Source organism: Salmo trutta, chromosome 1, assembly GCF_901001165.1.
Source record: "Salmo trutta chromosome 1, fSalTru1.1, whole genome shotgun sequence".
In the NCBI taxonomy this organism is placed as follows: Eukaryota; Metazoa; Chordata; class Actinopteri; order Salmoniformes; family Salmonidae; genus Salmo; species Salmo trutta.
Window position 1 is genome coordinate 54,696,939 of NC_042957.1, and position 16,056 is coordinate 54,712,994.

A 16,056-nucleotide genomic window follows, 5' to 3' on the forward strand; every position below is an offset into this window, starting at 1 on the left:
AGAGGGGAGAGAGAGAGCTGGGAAATGCAATGGCATTATAATTGCTGCCACCATTGGAGTATATGAGCGAAAGACAGGATTCTGATCACTGGCATTCTACTGTGCCTTGCTATGGTAACTGGTCCTCTGCGTGGAGTCCATAAGCAAGCATCCAGTTCCCAACCTCACCCTTGATAGTGCTTGTCTCAGGGTATAGGAGGACAATGAAAATCAAATAAAAAACCACAACATCCCACCACCAATCCCACACCAGCAGTGATCTCAGCACCCAGCATCCCTATAGACAGCGGGACTTCCAGCTATATGACAACACCGTGAATACATCCTCCCTCCTACACACTGCACTTGTTAACGTGCCTGTTTACAAGGAGTGTGATTTTGTACAGCTTCACAACTAGGCCAAAATGTGTTTCTGTGGCACATTGGCTGGCCAGAATGTGTTTCTGTGGCACATTGACTGTGTGTAGCTATATTCAGATATACTGTAGCTGCAGCCTGCCAACAGATATATCAATATGTCCTTTAATTTAGTGGCCTACTGCTTGTAAGTCAGTCTGTCAGTTGTATGTAACTCTGGGCTGGTGGGAGGAAGACTCGGCTGAATTGTGTTAATGCATCTCCTACAGATATGGTAGATACAGAACACACACACACACAAGCTGTTCAGTCAGGGTGGCAAGCAGACGGCCCAACGCCAATGAAGGATGGATGGAAAAGGGGAGAGAGAGTGAGAGAAAGTAAAGGAGTGGAAGAGTGACGGCATAGCCTGTACATATATTTAACAACATATCAATGTGTCCTCCTACTTCTATAAATGTCAGTTGAGACTTCAGGACTCTATGAACTATTCCCCAGTTTAGTAAAAACAGGCACACTAAGTATAGGCCAGGCTTACCAACTGGCCCAGAAACATGGTCAAATGTGTAAGAGCTACAGATTGAAGAGAGTTTGAGGGAAATTATTTTGATGTATGGTAATCGGAACAGGCGATTTAGAATTGTAGGGTTTGTGACCATTGCCAAGTGGTGTGTTTGACCTCAGGGAGCCACGATATTCAAAGAATGAAATTAAGTATTGGAGAGAATAATTATCAAAATACTTTTGCACTCAAACACACATTTTTCTACTTGCATGCATGTCCTGAGTCACAAACATATACTGCACAGTTTGTGACATTATGTGCACACACACACACAAAAACTATTTTTAACAAATTCACAAACAGAAAAAAAAACCTTGACTAGCAAGAAGTCCCATAAACGACACATATTCACACAAATAAAACAAACACATCAAATAAAAAGGGGATAGTTTCAGTACGGCCCTGGGAGATGCTGAAATAGCTTTTACAAGCTGAATATATAAACTGTAACGGGGCAGCCGTTCTGAAATACGTTTTTGAAGTGTTACTTCGGGAAACATTTGATCACAACAATTACCCACAATGCTTCTGACTGCAGCGTTGCAGCTGGGCCAGCGTGGGCATTGGTGTGTATAGAAATGGGTAGGCGGGCACGTATGTTCTGCTAGGCAGGAATATGTGACACCAAGTGGGAGTGGGGAGTGTGATGATCCATTTGGTGGCATAATGATGATAAAAACACAGCATGGCACTCTGGCACTTTAAGAAGTTTGAGACATTAAAATAGGAATGTGTCTCACCCAGTGAACCGCTACTGGCTATATGAGACAAATGTTCAGGGTGGACATGCTGAATATAACCACCAAGGCTCAAGGGGGATTGGGCACTGTGATAGATTTAGTTTAGTTATCGTAACAAATGTAACGTCTGGGTGAAGTGCTGGGCTGGAGGACAAGGCCATGATGCCCAAGGAAAGATTTGCATGTTAGAGTTAACAGATCGCTAGTCTGATCGCTCTCTTCCAGTTTCTGTTTCTCTCTGAATGTGTGTGTGTGTGTGCCTGTGTATCAGTGTGTTTGTATGCGTGAGCGAGCACGATCGATTGTTCTGCGCTCTTTCTCGGACCAACTCCTGGCACATGGTTTGGGCAGACTGGCAGCCAATCAACTGCTCCCATGAACCTCCAGCCTCGCCACACTAACAAGCTGGCTGCCACAAAAACCCCTAACTGTCAGAGGACCGTGACCCCCCCAACCCACAACCAGGAAGAAGAACACAGACATACAGGCACATACATACCACTCACATACCGCTCATTCATACACAACACACCTCATCAAAAACACAATGTTCCCTAGCACACATATCTCCTTCAACAAGCTATCTCAGACCAATACGTTGACCACAGTACAGTGATGGGCTGAGCTTGCAATGAAGTGAGAGAGGAGAAGGAAACAACCAATGAAAATGCATAGAGGCATATCAATGTCCACTCAGCAGGCACTGGAGACAGCAGAGCAGGAGACAGCAAAAGTAATGATGAATTACATGATCACCTCATATGCCTCAGAGCCTTCCATTCAGGTAGTGAATCACCTTTGGAGGGGAGCTGAGACCCTCTCCCCTTCCTCCTCCTCCCCCTACACCACCACCACCAAAACAGATGTCTACTGTAACCCAGTAGCTCCCATTGCTGTAGACACATGGAAGCACCATCTGGACCGGAACGCTGCTACTCTCCATATTGGGAGTGTGTGTGTGTGTGTGCGCATGTGTGTGTGTTTGTACACGTTTGTGTGTGTGTGTGTGTATGTGGAATATTTTAGTGACAGACGGTGCCTTGTGCCTTGACGGCACACCTGAGTGCATTTAGTCTTGTTTGTTTGTGTTGTATTTCTCTTCCTGTCCTGCCTGTTGGAGGAGGTGTCCACTGTTGAGTGGAGGCTATGACAGGTGGGGGGGGGCACACAGAACAGCACCGCCTCAGTATCTGACTGGGTGAAGCATCTCACAGCAACTCAACAGGAGACAGGGCCTCATTCTAGAATCTCTACCCACTCTCACAGGGCTATACCACTGATGCATGTGTTGCTGACTAAATTACTAAATGACTGCGATTCAAAACTCTTTTGCAATGTACATTAACTGAAATTAGAATTTTGAATGAGCGAATGCAAAAAGAGTGCAAAAAATACATTGAAATCAATTAAACATTGAAATCAATGACCAATAGGTTATAGTTTCTTGGCAGCCTGAATCAGAAAAGATTCAACCCTAACCAAGCCCTCTACCTTGAGCAAGTGGACACAGTGTGTGAGAGGTTGTAATAGACTTGGTGAAGCTACTGGGTTACCAAAAGGCTTTGGGAATTCCACAAACCACAACAAATATCTGGAATAGAAACAAGAACAACCCAACAGCAGCAGAGAGGAGAGGGATGGTGAGAGGGACGGAGAGAGGGACGGAGAGAGGGACGGAGAGAGGGACGGAGAGAACACTCGCTAGGAAGTGTGGAAAAATAGACAAGCAGAGAGACAGAGAGATGCATAGAGAACAATGTACAGTATAGATTATAATAGGTATATATGAATGCAATGTTTTCTAACCATGGTAAGGAAACTGCACGCCGTCGTTTTCATGCTTTATCTTCCTCTCTTGCACACTGGCCAAATGGTGCTGCACTGGAAGTCCAAACAGGAGAGAAGGGCACAGTTAACAATGGAGGGGAAATTAGCAGGGTGGAACGTTAACCACAATCCACTCAGTTGATAACATGAGAGCTAAGTACAGGATGATTGACATGTAATGAAATAAGAACAGTGGCACAATTAGGAATATTATGTTGTTATAATGTGTTTGTAAATGAACTGCGTCCATATTGAGGCCACATTAAATCCGACACATTCACTGCTCTCTAACCTGCGTCCACATCGTTGGGCCAGCCACTGGACTGGGAGCTGCTGCCGGCCGCAGGGGAGCGGCCCGAGTAGAAGACATCGTCCACCGGGCTATCCATCTCACTGTCGTCAATGGACTTGCGCTTGTTGGAGCTGGAGAGAGGGAGAGAGAAAGGGACTTAATGGGTGTGGAGGCAGGAATATTATTTACTTGGGAGACAAAGTACAGTCTGCTGAGAGACAGATAAGTACGGCTAGAGGCTTTATTCAACATGCTTTATCTGAACATGGCCATGTTTGTTACAGTCCCACAGATTAGATTGCGTACCTAGACTGGGGTAGGCAACTCTGGTCCTGTTTTTGATTTAACCAACCTCGAAGACCAGGTGTGTTGAATTTAGGCAATCATTGAACTGATCAATTAGCCTTGTTGGTCAGGTGTGGTACCTAGTTGGAACAAAATCCTGTGGTACCTGGGGCACTCCAGGAACGAGTTGCCTACCCCTGGCTTAGACTAAAGTATTGTAGAGCGTAAGTGTGTGTACAGTGTGCGAGTGTTCCTTGGATTCAAGTCCATATGGGACCTTTAAAAACATAGGTCCCTTAATGCACAATGTTTCATAAGTGGATCCAAATAAAGAATTGTATGTGTTTTGGGCTGTCCGTCTGGCTGAGTCTGAATGTGTCTATATTAAAGTAGTGTCAGGGGAAATATAGTGGAGTGAATATAACTACCTCCGTGGGAGACTTGCATAAAGCTCCATTTCTGTCCTGCAGCGAGAGAGAGAGAGAAACAGTGAGACAGAGAAGGAGAGAGAGCGATAGAAGGAGAGAGAGGGATAGAAGGAGACAGAGGGATAGAAGGAGAAATATAGGAGAGAGAGAGTGAGTGAGGAAAGGGGGGAAAACCCCCCACAAAAAACAGACAGACAGTTTGACAGATAGGTGGAAAAAACACCAGATGAAGAAAGTTTCACAGAGAAGAGAGAGGAAGGAGAAGAAGAAAGGTCCCATCACACTATCATAGCAGAGTGAGGAAAGCATTCACAAAAGTTAGACAGCATAGACTGAAGTGTACAGAAGCTAGTATTAGTAGGCTACAAAATAATCAGGTAATGTGTGCACCTGGTGGAGGGGGTGGAGGTGATGGAGCGACGTCCCAGGGCCACCTGGTTGATATTGTAGTAGCCAGGACTCTCCAGGTCGGCCAGGGAGAAGTTGGGGCCGGACGCTGTGGCCACTGGAGCTGAGGCACACACACAGATACATGCGACTCTTACACAACTCTTTAAACAGAGTATAGTAGGAAAATGCATGTGAGAACCTTGAGGTTTGTGTGTACTGGTGAGTGTGTAGTGAGCGTGACAGTGAGAGTGACAGTGACAGAGAGGAGAGGCAGTGACTCACTTTGTGACACTCGGACCAGCTCGGCCACGTTCCACACCCCTGAAGTCACAAAGCAGTCCTGGAAACTCAAGTGCCCTGGGAAAACAGAGATGAGAGCAATGAGGATGATGAGAAGATGCTAGGACACACACACACGCACAGACACACAGAGGGAGCTGAAAAAGCCAGGCATAGAAAAACAGATAAACCACAGTGGAAGGCACTAGCATGTGTTTTCTATAAGATAGGAAATGGCTTTGGTTGGACGTATCACGCACTTATCAAAAGCCCTATGGACAGGTACTCACGTCATGACTGCTTCAAGTCAAGCATGTCAAAACACTGTCCAGCAGGAGGCCTTAATGTGCTCCACAGATTGTGCCCTGTATAAGTTGTATACACACACTGTTTACATGGTGTCCAGTGGGCATCCAGTATGTCAGAGCTTGTTGCAACGTGTATGATGTCATTACTGCTATAGATTTTGGATTGTATTTGTGTGTTTAAGCTTTCTAAGAGCTCTTGTGTATGTTGTGTGTACATGCCCTGGCAGTGGGCAGTGTATAGAGTGCCCAGGCTCTCTATCTAAGGCTATAGTGTAGTGTTTCCTGCTCCTGGGGAACTAGCACTACACACCTGATTCCACTAATCAACTCATCATCAAACCTTTAGTTAGTGGAATCAGGTGTGTAGTGCTAGGTCAAAATGTGCCCCCGTTGGCTCCCCAGGAGCATGACTAAGAAACAGTGCTGTAGTGTAGTCTGTAGTGTCCACTCAGTCTATAGGTCGGGTGTAAAGGAACGTGTATACACCCATATGTGTATTGGTACCAGTTAGAACCCTTTTGAGTTCCATGTACAGTAGAACCCTCTGTAGAAAGGGTTCAACCTGCAACCAAAAAAATTTCTTCAAAGGGTTCTGCTATGGGGACAGCCGAAGAACCCTTTAAGGTTCTAAATAGCACCTTTTTTTCTAAGAATGTAGGATGTCCAGGTTCTCCATGGTTAGTGGTGCTCCTACTCCACACCATCTCCTCAGCCTACCTCAGCCTGGGTTAACCGCAGCGGAGTCGGCTGTATGAGGTCAGAGCTCCAGTCGGCAGCACGGCCATGTGGTTCCCATCTTCCAATAACGTCAGGGTGATTTATGAGTGTTGTGCCACACTCACAGCCAGGCCCAGCAACATCAGCTCGCCTTACTATAATAAACCCAGGCCCAACTCCACTGGGACACACAATACACTCTATACTGGCCTGTGTGTGTGTGTGTTTGGGTGTGTGTGTGTGAAAGTTTTTAAACATACATCTGCATGTATAAATTACAGTGTATATGTTCACACTGTGAACTCACCATTGGGTGGTGGCTTGATGTCTGTGTCTCCTTGCTGGTTTGAGCTGTCTGATTGTCCGGATTCTGTGGAAAAGAGACAGAGAACAGCGAGAGAGAGAGAGAGAGAGAGAGTGAGAAAGAGACAGAGACAGAGAGAGCGAGAGAGATGGTGGAGGTTAGGCAGGAGACAGATGCCTGGACGGTACGCAAGGTGAGTGGGCAGTGGGTGGAGGACGGCATAGGAACACTTTGGAAAGCATTTTAAAACCCCTTCTTTCCAGAGGCAGAATTGGGTCTTAGATTAAAGGTTGGCTATTTCCGCTCAGGTTGAACATTAGAGTCATGAAATGGCAAATCAAACACCAAAGACTTTACTTTCCAGAGCCATTCACAGTAGAGGAATCACTACCGTAAATTCCGGACTATAAGCCGCAACTTTTTTCCCAGGCTTTGAACCTCGCGGCTTAAACAATGACGCGGCTAATATATGGATTTTTCCCGCTTTCCAAAAAAAAATTCTTCAAAAAAACACATTCTGTGACGTGCTCAGTTTTTTTGGCGGCATGAAGCTTTCATTAGACCAATGAAATTGCCGAACGGGTTAAGGTCAAACAACTTTTTTGTTTACTGTTTAGATTAAATCGAGCACTCTCAAACTTCCCATCATTCTGATTACGGTAGTCATTTTGTCACCCTCATCATGGCAAAGACACGGAGAAATGCATATGAAGCAGCTTTCAAGTTGAAGGCGATTGATCTGGCTGTTGGAAAAGGAAATAGAGCTGCTGCACGGGAGCTTGGTCTTAATGAGTCGATGATAAGACGTTAAAAACAGCAGCGTGAGGAGTTGACTCAGTGCAAAAAGACAACTAAAGTTTACTGCTAATTTTGTATTTTTTGTTACAAGCCGTGTTTCGTTAAAGACTATTTATTTTTGTTACAAGCCGTGTTTCGTTAAAGCCTATTTATTTTTGTTACAAGCCGTGTTTCGTTAAAGCCTGTGTAAAGTTCATTTGTTTCAATGTACCGGTAGGCACCTGCGGCTTATGTGCGGCTTATTTATGTTCAAAATAATATATATTTTTTAATTCAGTGGGTGCGGCTTATATTCAGGTGCGCTTAATAGTCCGGAAATTACGGTAGTAATACTCTCTCCAGAGAGCATCAAGTATCAAATAGGAATGGTTTGGTGTTCCAGTTTGAGAGATGAAACGACTGTGTGTTTGTGACATTTCTTGCCCCATTGTATCTCTGGCACTCCTTCCTTTTCTCTTGTTTCTCTCTCTCCCTTACTCTCCCCACTCTCTTCTTCAGCATCCCTCTCTCTCAGGCCCAGGGAGCCACAGTTAACACACACACACACACACACACACACACACACACACACACACACACACACACACACACACACACACACACACACACACACACACACACACACACACACACACACACACACACACACACACACACACACACACACACACACACACACACACACAGAGAGAGTCCTGTTTGAGTGCAGGCCGTTGGCACAGTGTGGCAGGTGAAGTTCCCATGTAACCCCAGCTGAGGAGTGTAAATGTGAAGCCCGGGTCCGCGAGGCGTCATTGGGACTGCATCTCACTCAGCTCTTTACCTTAACGACTGTGCACAGAGAGGCCTGTGCTAGTTTGGTTCGGCCCTGCTTGGTGCCATTCTTTCTCTGCTGTGTAATGCAACCTTGAAGAGCTTTATGGTTGGATCATATATACCATTCAAGCCAATTACCCCCACAGCACTGTAGGGTTTAAGGCAGTGGGGGCCAAGTGTCCCCATTACTCCTACTACTAGGCCCCTCCCTCCCTTCGCGCCATCTAAGCCCCTCAGCATCCTAATCTTGGGGAGGCTAGTCCTGCCGCACCATTTACCCCACCGCCAAAGACGAGAAAAGCAAAACAAAAGGACAGAATCGCCATATCACTTTGGTCTAAAAGGAGTCTCTTTTTCCCTCTCCCTGAATGGAGTCTCAGTCCCTCTCTTGCTCTACTCTCTCTGCTTCTCCCTCACTCATGCTGTCACTCTGTGGAATCCTGGCACCCATTTTAGCATTTGGCAGCCATCTTAGCTTTGGCGGTACCAATACATTCCTGGTAGTTGATGGCGCACCCACACTCGCTAGCACACACACTCTCACACAGACCCACACAGACCCAGTGGTATGAAAGATAAAGGATCTACAGAGGATATACACTGCAAATGGAGTGAAAATAAAACCACCGGGGTGTTTGTCTCCAGTCATTGTCTGCCGTGCTGCTGGACCTCTGCAAGCGGCTAAATGAAAAGCTAGACTGGACGACTGCAGCAGAGCTGCACTGACAAATCATCAAAGAAAATAGGAGGAAACATAAGGAAAACATCCAGACAGAGACCATTATTACATTCCTGTAAGAGGTAAATAAGGTGAACTAGAGTGCAAGCCAACATTTCAACTGTAGGATGGGGATAAGGGGATCATCTAAGTCTGTTGAGGTCCTTCATTTAGAAAATAATACAACCTAATTTGGGCATAGTCTCACTATGTAAAAACATCTTAATATGCAATTGAACTTGAACCTATATATTATCGAAATTTTTTGACAGTAAAAAAAAAAGAGTCTGGGTCATCATGACAACAGTAGGGATACCCCTCCATTCAGGTGGTTAATGAGAGGGTGAGCTGAGCTGTCACAGCGGTCACACTGACTCTGATAGAACCTGACAGCTCAGATCTGCCTCTCATTCTCCCCAGACACACCAGCTGTGATCAATACAGCTCCACACCTGCGGGCCACCTGGGGACTATACACCCAATCGGACTGGGGCCAGGGGGTTTCCTGACTGCGTCACCTGGCCAGGAAAATGCTGGATCCTTGTTATGGTCTATAGTTAAGCGTTTTTCCTTGTCAGGTCATGTGGTCAGGAAAAACTGTCCTTAAATCAGACCACTGTTAGATCACCAGTCTAATCTAACTGAGGCCCCCTGGTGGTCTGGTGGAGTGTTAACAGCTTCAGTTAAATTCTAATAGCTGCTGTCTACTGTAGCCTACGGTATATGAACCTCCAATCCTACTGCATGGCACATTAGCAGGGCTTGTTTCATGGTGCTGGATCTGAGTGTGTTGGAGGACAACAAAGGGAGGATGATGAAGGGATGAACAGGGGAGAGCTCATCAAACAGAGAGGAGATGCTCTGAGACAATGGAGAGGCTGTCCATTATTAGTGCTGCTGCTCTACAAGCCAACAGGGCTGGGGGGAGAATCACTGCCTCCACGCCACCATTCCCAGGGTTACACACACACCAGCCATGCACTGCTCACCCTTATCTCCAGCACACAGTCGCCCCAAAAACCCCTGTACACATCCTGGAGAGATAATGCATCACACACACTATTAGACAGACATACAGTACATACACATTAACAGACTCACGCCAATCACATTCATACCCACTACATACATTTGTCACTAAGTCTCCTCATCATACAGTACATATACACTAAGTGTACAAAACATTAGGATGGCATAGACTGACAAGGTGAATCCAGGTGAAAGCTATGATTCCTTATCAATGCCACTTGTTAAACCCACTTCAATCAGTGTAGATGAAGGGGAGGAGACAGGTTAAAGAAGGATTTTTAAGCCTTGAGACATGGATTGTGTATGTGTGCCATTCAGAGGGTGAATGGACAAGACAAAATATTTAAGTGCCTTTGAACGGGGTATGGTAGTAGGTGCCAGGCACCCTGGTTTGAATGTGTCAAGAACTGCAACGCTGATGGGTTTTTCACACTCAACAGTTTCCCGTGGGTATCAAGAATGGTCGACCACCCAAAGGACATCCAGCCAACTTGACACAACTGTGGGAAGCATTTGAGCCAACATGAGCCAGCATCCCTATGGACATCTTTCGACACCTTGTAGTCCATGCCCTGACAAATTGAGGCTGTTCTGAGGGCTAAAGGGGGTACAACTCAATATTAGGAAGGTGTTCCTAATGTTTTATACACTCAGTGTACTGACATTCTGGCTACAACACTTAAATACATTTAAAACACTATACCCCATAGACTGAGGAAATTACTATTACTGAACGTAGGCCTACACACAGAAGTAGAATGAATAGAAAGGGCGTCCCCATTCAAGACAATGATGACATAATGGGTGGACTAACAGTCATTGCGAGTGTAACCATAGGAGCAAAGCAGGAAATAAAAGCAGGAAGTGTACCCATCAATCTGTGCTGTGATTTGTTGAATCAGCTCAACTGACATTACAAAAAATACATTACATTGCATGAGCCACATCAGTTAACATAATTTGAAAGACCATTCTACATTACCATGGAAATGATTGCATCACAATAGCAGGCAGCCATTGCAAGCGTACCCATGAGTTTATCAGTCAAATTGCCAGGGTTAGAGGGTTCCAAGGCCCTTCTATTCATTCTGATTTTTATGGGCCTACATGCTTCAGCGCGGACCCAGCATACAGTAGGTGCCATTATTCTACTAATCAAACACACCTATGATTTGGATGCATCATAAAGACACGCAACAATATATGATAAACACTCTCACTGAGCTCACTGTGCCAGGTCTAATAGACTCATTTGCCATGCGCATATTCATAAATGAATGCGCTCGTACATACAAATAGGCACTTTTTGCCTATTTATCAGCCGGCTTAGAGCATTTGTTTATGCATTACAGGCACACATGAGCAAACAGCATGTTTTAATGTAATGTGCATTAACTGGAAGGGGATTTCACATGGCACAGTGAAAGATCAACATTGAGTCAAATGGCAGAGATAAAGCCAATGGTTCCACAGTAAAACTTGATGACAGGAGTGTGGATGGCCTCTCAGCAGGCTACTGTGCTCTGAGCCAGGGCTCAGCTCCGTCTCTTCACTTCTCCCTCTCTTCACTTCTGTCTCTCTTCACCTCTCTCCCTTTCTCTCTCTCCTTCTAAAGTACAATAACAGTCCTGGATTCCATCTCTTTATCTCTGTATTTATTTATTTTCTCTTCCCTCTGCTTTGTTTCTGACTACTGTTACTGTCTATGACTCACAGAATGCAGTCACATATTTACCTCTCTTAGCAGATTTCTTTAGCATGTGTTCTGTGCCCACTGCCAGTAAGTGACACACACACACACACAACAGCTGGCCAGATGTGGCTCACTGTCATTGTGTGTGTGTGTGTGTGTGTGTGTGTATGTGTGTGTGTGTGTGTGTGTGTGTGTGTGTGTGTGTGTGTGTGTGTGTGTGTGTGTGTGTGTGTGTGTGTGTGTAGTGATGGCTGGGATTGGCTGATGAATGGTTGGTGTGACATGGCACTGCACAGAGGAGGCATGCAAAGTATAAATATCAACAGTAACATGCTACTGTCATATGCTGTTGTGAAGTGTAAAGCTAACATGCTAACTACAAGTAAGTGCTACAATTAAGGCTCATAATGCTCTCTGTAATAGAGTGCAACAGTGAGCAACAAAGCTGCAGGCTACAGAACAGACGACCATGAGTAAATCAGGATAGTACGTCTAAATCTAAACAATCAGTATGCTGGAAAACAGCAGTCTCGCTCTCTTTCAACAACTCCTCATCTGAGGCCAGCTCGTGTGTGCTCCCAGTGGCCAAGGGCCATGCCTGCAGTCATACTCTCCCACCCCAGGTGTTGTGTCATTTAAGGATAGAGCGCCATGATTCCATTCACAGTGAAATGATAGGGTCCTCTTCCTACACCTGCGAGAGGCCTTTAGACAAACATCTCTCTCTCTCAGCACCATCAGACTTTTTGTTTCACGTCCAGGCCCTAACCCTGTCATTGACGGTAAACTGTGTGGGCCGGCGTGGCTCCGGCCGCATGTGGGAACCCAGCTGTGGTGGACCCATATATCTCAGGCCGGACACAAGAGGAGCAGCCCGGCTGGAATTCCTCACACACACGCATGCATGCATGCACATACACACACACTCACGTACGCTCCCAGAGACCTAAACATCTTTGCTAGCCTGGTATGAGCACACTTCCTTAATCGCCATGTAAACACATACCAGTAGTAGGATTATGTGTTTGAGAAGCACGTAGTTTTACAGTATATGATCTATATGGGTTTTTTTTGCGTAAAAGATGGATGTTGATATCCAGGAGCAGTCCTTTCCACTTCATGATAGTGGGCGTGCACATGTGGTTTCAAGCGCATGAACGTACATAGGCTACGCATGTGTTTATGTGTGTGTGTACACAGTCTCCCCTCCCCGCACAGCAGAATGGCAAAGCCCCCGCAACCTCCCCATCCCCCAGTCCTCCACCCCTCCACCCCCACCCCTGGATAAAGAGCCCCCACAGCCTCCCCAATTGGGTTTCTCGGTATGTTGCTAAACATTCTGACCTTTTTTAAAAATCCTTAATGCGCTTAAAATGTTCCAACCCCTCCTAATCCCCCAGGCTATCCCACACAGATGTTCACTGAGCTCTTTTATTGGACGTTATTTAAAAATAAAACAATCCCCACTTATTTATTCATTTCCTATCTTATATAACCATACATCATCATCTGACCATCCCCCCCACACCCCCTCACCCCCCCCCAACTTTCTCACCCCATATTTCGGCAGGCATTGTCACTGGACACCCATTGTCCTTTGAGTTTAAGCCCCTTGGGGCAAAGAGGCCACCAGGTTCAGAGGAGACATTAGCCAGTGTAGATAGATTCCAATATATTACTGGACTTACATTACAGTATTAGATCAGTATTAGGGCAAATGAAACACACAGCTGAGAATAGTCTGTACTGCAAATGGGAGAGGGTGAATATTGGGAGTGTAACTCTATGTGCCAGCACAGCATGTTGCCGTGTGATTAATTGCGAGGGTGTACAATGTATCCGTTTTGGTGTAGGTAAGAATATAAATATATCTACTGTACATGAATATTTATATGAGATTGTATCTTAATGTGTATAAAATATGCATCATACTTCCTCCAGAGCATGTGTGTATAGTAGGAGATAAGCATGTAAATTGTGTGAGTGTGCGTGAGTGAGTGTAGCAGTGAGTACATGTGAGTTTGCGGGCCTGTGTGTGTGCCTGTGTGCCTGTGTGTGTGTACATGTGTGTGTGTGCCTGTGTGCCTGTGTGTGTGCCTGTGTGTGTGTGTGTGCTCTGCGTGGCGGCCCCAGCCCTGTGCCAATGAGGAGCAGGTGTGGGGAGGCTGCCCTGTGTAGCCCGGTGCCCATCTGCGTGCCCGTCTGTGTGCCGCCTGCACCCACACCGTGCCAACACCACACAGAGCAGGGGGAGCCAGGGGGCGAGAGGGGGTGAGTGGGGCCTAAGGGGACTCAACCATGGGAGAGTGCAGTGCAGAGGGGGGTGGTGAGGGTAGAGGAAAAGGGCTGGCGTCCTGCCCATGTATAACCCTCTCCCTATTCTCTCTCTCTCTGATGCTTTCATCTTTTATCTGTCCCTCTGCTGATCAACCATGGTGTACAAAGCCAGACACACAGTGTGACAGTAATTCACAGAGCAGCATAGGCCATTTAACTTGACTGATTGATGTATTGGTTTTAATTTGATATGATAGATAAATAGACCTCTGTGCTGATTCAAATGACCCTGACTTTCTAAGATCCCCTTGTGTTTCCTTTTGAAATTTCACAAACTGTTACTATAAGGCTACCTCTCGTATCATCTGAGATTCCTAAAGATTGGAAAGCTGCCCACTGCACTGAGACTAGGTAACACGGTCACCACCGATAAATCCATGATAATTGAAAATTTCAATAAGCATTTCTCAACGGCTGGCCATGCCTTCCTCCTGGCTACTCCAACCCCGGCCAACAGCTCCGCCCCCCCCCCCCCGCAGCTACTCGCCCGAGCCTCCCCAGCTTCTCCTTCACCCAAATCCAGATAGTAGATGTTCTGAAAGAGCTGCAAAACCTGGACCCGTACAAATCAGCTGGGCTAGACAATCTGGACCCTCTCTTTCTAAAACTATCCGCCGCCATTGTTGCAACCCCTATTACCAGCCTGTTCAACCTCTCTTTCGTATCGTCTGAGATCCCTAAAGATTGGAAAGCTGCCGCGGTCCTCCCCCACTTTAAAGGGGGAGACACTCTAGACCCAAACTGCTACAGACCTATATCTATCCTACCCTGCCTTTCTAAGGTCTTCGAAAGCCAAGTTAACAAACAGATTACTGACCATTTCGAATCCCACCGTACCTTCTCCGCTATGCAATCTGGTTTCAGAGCTGGTCATGGGTGCACCTCAGCCACGCTCAAGGTCCTAAACAATATCATAACCGCCATCGATAAGAGACATTACTATGCAGCCGTATTCATCGACCTGGCCAAGGCTTTCGACTCTGTCAATCACCACATTCTTTCGGTAGACTCAACAGCCTTGGTTTCTCAAATGATTGCCTCGCCTGGTTCACCAACTACTTCTCTGATAGAGTTCAGTGTGTCAAATCGGAGGGCCTGTTGTCCGGACCTCTGGCAGTCACTATGGGGGTGCCACAGGGTTCAATTCTCGGGCCGACTCTCTTGTATACATCAATGATGTCGCTCTTGCTGCTGGTGATTCTCTGATCCACCTCTACGCAGACGACACCATTCTGTATACCTCTTGCCCTTCTTTGGACACTGTTAACTAACCTCCAGACGAGCTCCAATGCCATACAACTCTCCTTCCGTGGCCTCCAACTGCTCTTAAATGCAAGTAAAACTAAATGCATGCTCTTCAACCGATCACTGCCCGCACCTGCCCGCCCGTCCAGCATCACTACTCTGGACGGTTCTGACTTAGAATATGTGGTCAACTACAAATACCTAGGTGTCTGGTTAGACTGTAAACTCTCCTTCCAGACTCACATTAAGCATCTCCAATCCAAAATGAAATCTAGAATCGGCTTCCTATTTTGCAACAAAGCATCCTTCACTCATGCTGCCAAACATATCCTCGTAAACTGACCATCCTACCGATCCTCGACTTCGGTGATGTCATTTACAAAATAGCCTCCAACACTCTACTCAACAAATTGGATGCAGTCTATCACAGTGCCATCCGTTTTGTCACCAAAGCCCCATATACCACCCACCACTGCGACCTGTACGCTTTCGTTGGCTGGCCCTCGCTTCATACTCGTCGCCAAACCCACTGGCTCCAGGTCATCTACAAGTGTCTGCTAGGTAAAGCTCCACCTTATCTCCGCTCACTGGTCACAATAGCAGCACCCACCCGTAGCACGCGCTCTAGCAGGTATATCTCACTGGTCACCCCCAAAGCCAATTCTTCCTTTGGCCGCCTTTCCTTCCAGTTCTCTGCTGCCAATGACTGGAACGAACTGCAAAAATCACTGAAGATGGAGACTCATATCTCCCTCACTAGCTTTAAGCACCAGCTGTCAGAGCAGCTCACAGATCACTGCACCTGTACATAGCCCATCTGTAAATAGCCCATCCACCTACCTCATCCCCATACTGTATATATTTATTTATCTTGCTCCTTTGCACCCCAGTATCTCTACTTGCACATTCATCTTCTGCACATCTACCA

The 16,056-nt window shown here is 46.2% G+C and overlaps 1 protein-coding gene across 14 annotated transcripts in view; it reads right to left on the minus strand.

Annotated features, from left to right (window-relative positions):
- Positions 1–16,056, minus strand: part of LOC115200839 (nuclear factor 1 X-type-like) — a 153,353-nt gene that overhangs the window by 16,499 nt on the left and 120,798 nt on the right. For 11 of the 14 annotated variants that reach the window (XM_029763981.1, XM_029764038.1, XM_029764005.1 and 8 more), the window contains 6 exons: positions 6,496–6,558; positions 5,167–5,241; positions 4,885–5,005; positions 4,495–4,530; positions 3,782–3,912; positions 3,469–3,543 (listed from right to left, as the gene is read on the minus strand). In XM_029763981.1, the coding sequence (XP_029619841.1) occupies positions 3,469–3,543; positions 3,782–3,912; positions 4,495–4,530; positions 4,885–5,005; positions 5,167–5,241; positions 6,496–6,558 (501 nt within the window). The remainder of the gene's footprint in view (positions 1–3,468; positions 3,544–3,781; positions 3,913–4,494; positions 4,531–4,884; positions 5,006–5,166; positions 5,242–6,495; positions 6,559–16,056) is intronic. The other 3 variants (XM_029764045.1, XM_029763985.1, XM_029763983.1) reach the window with 1 other exon arrangement.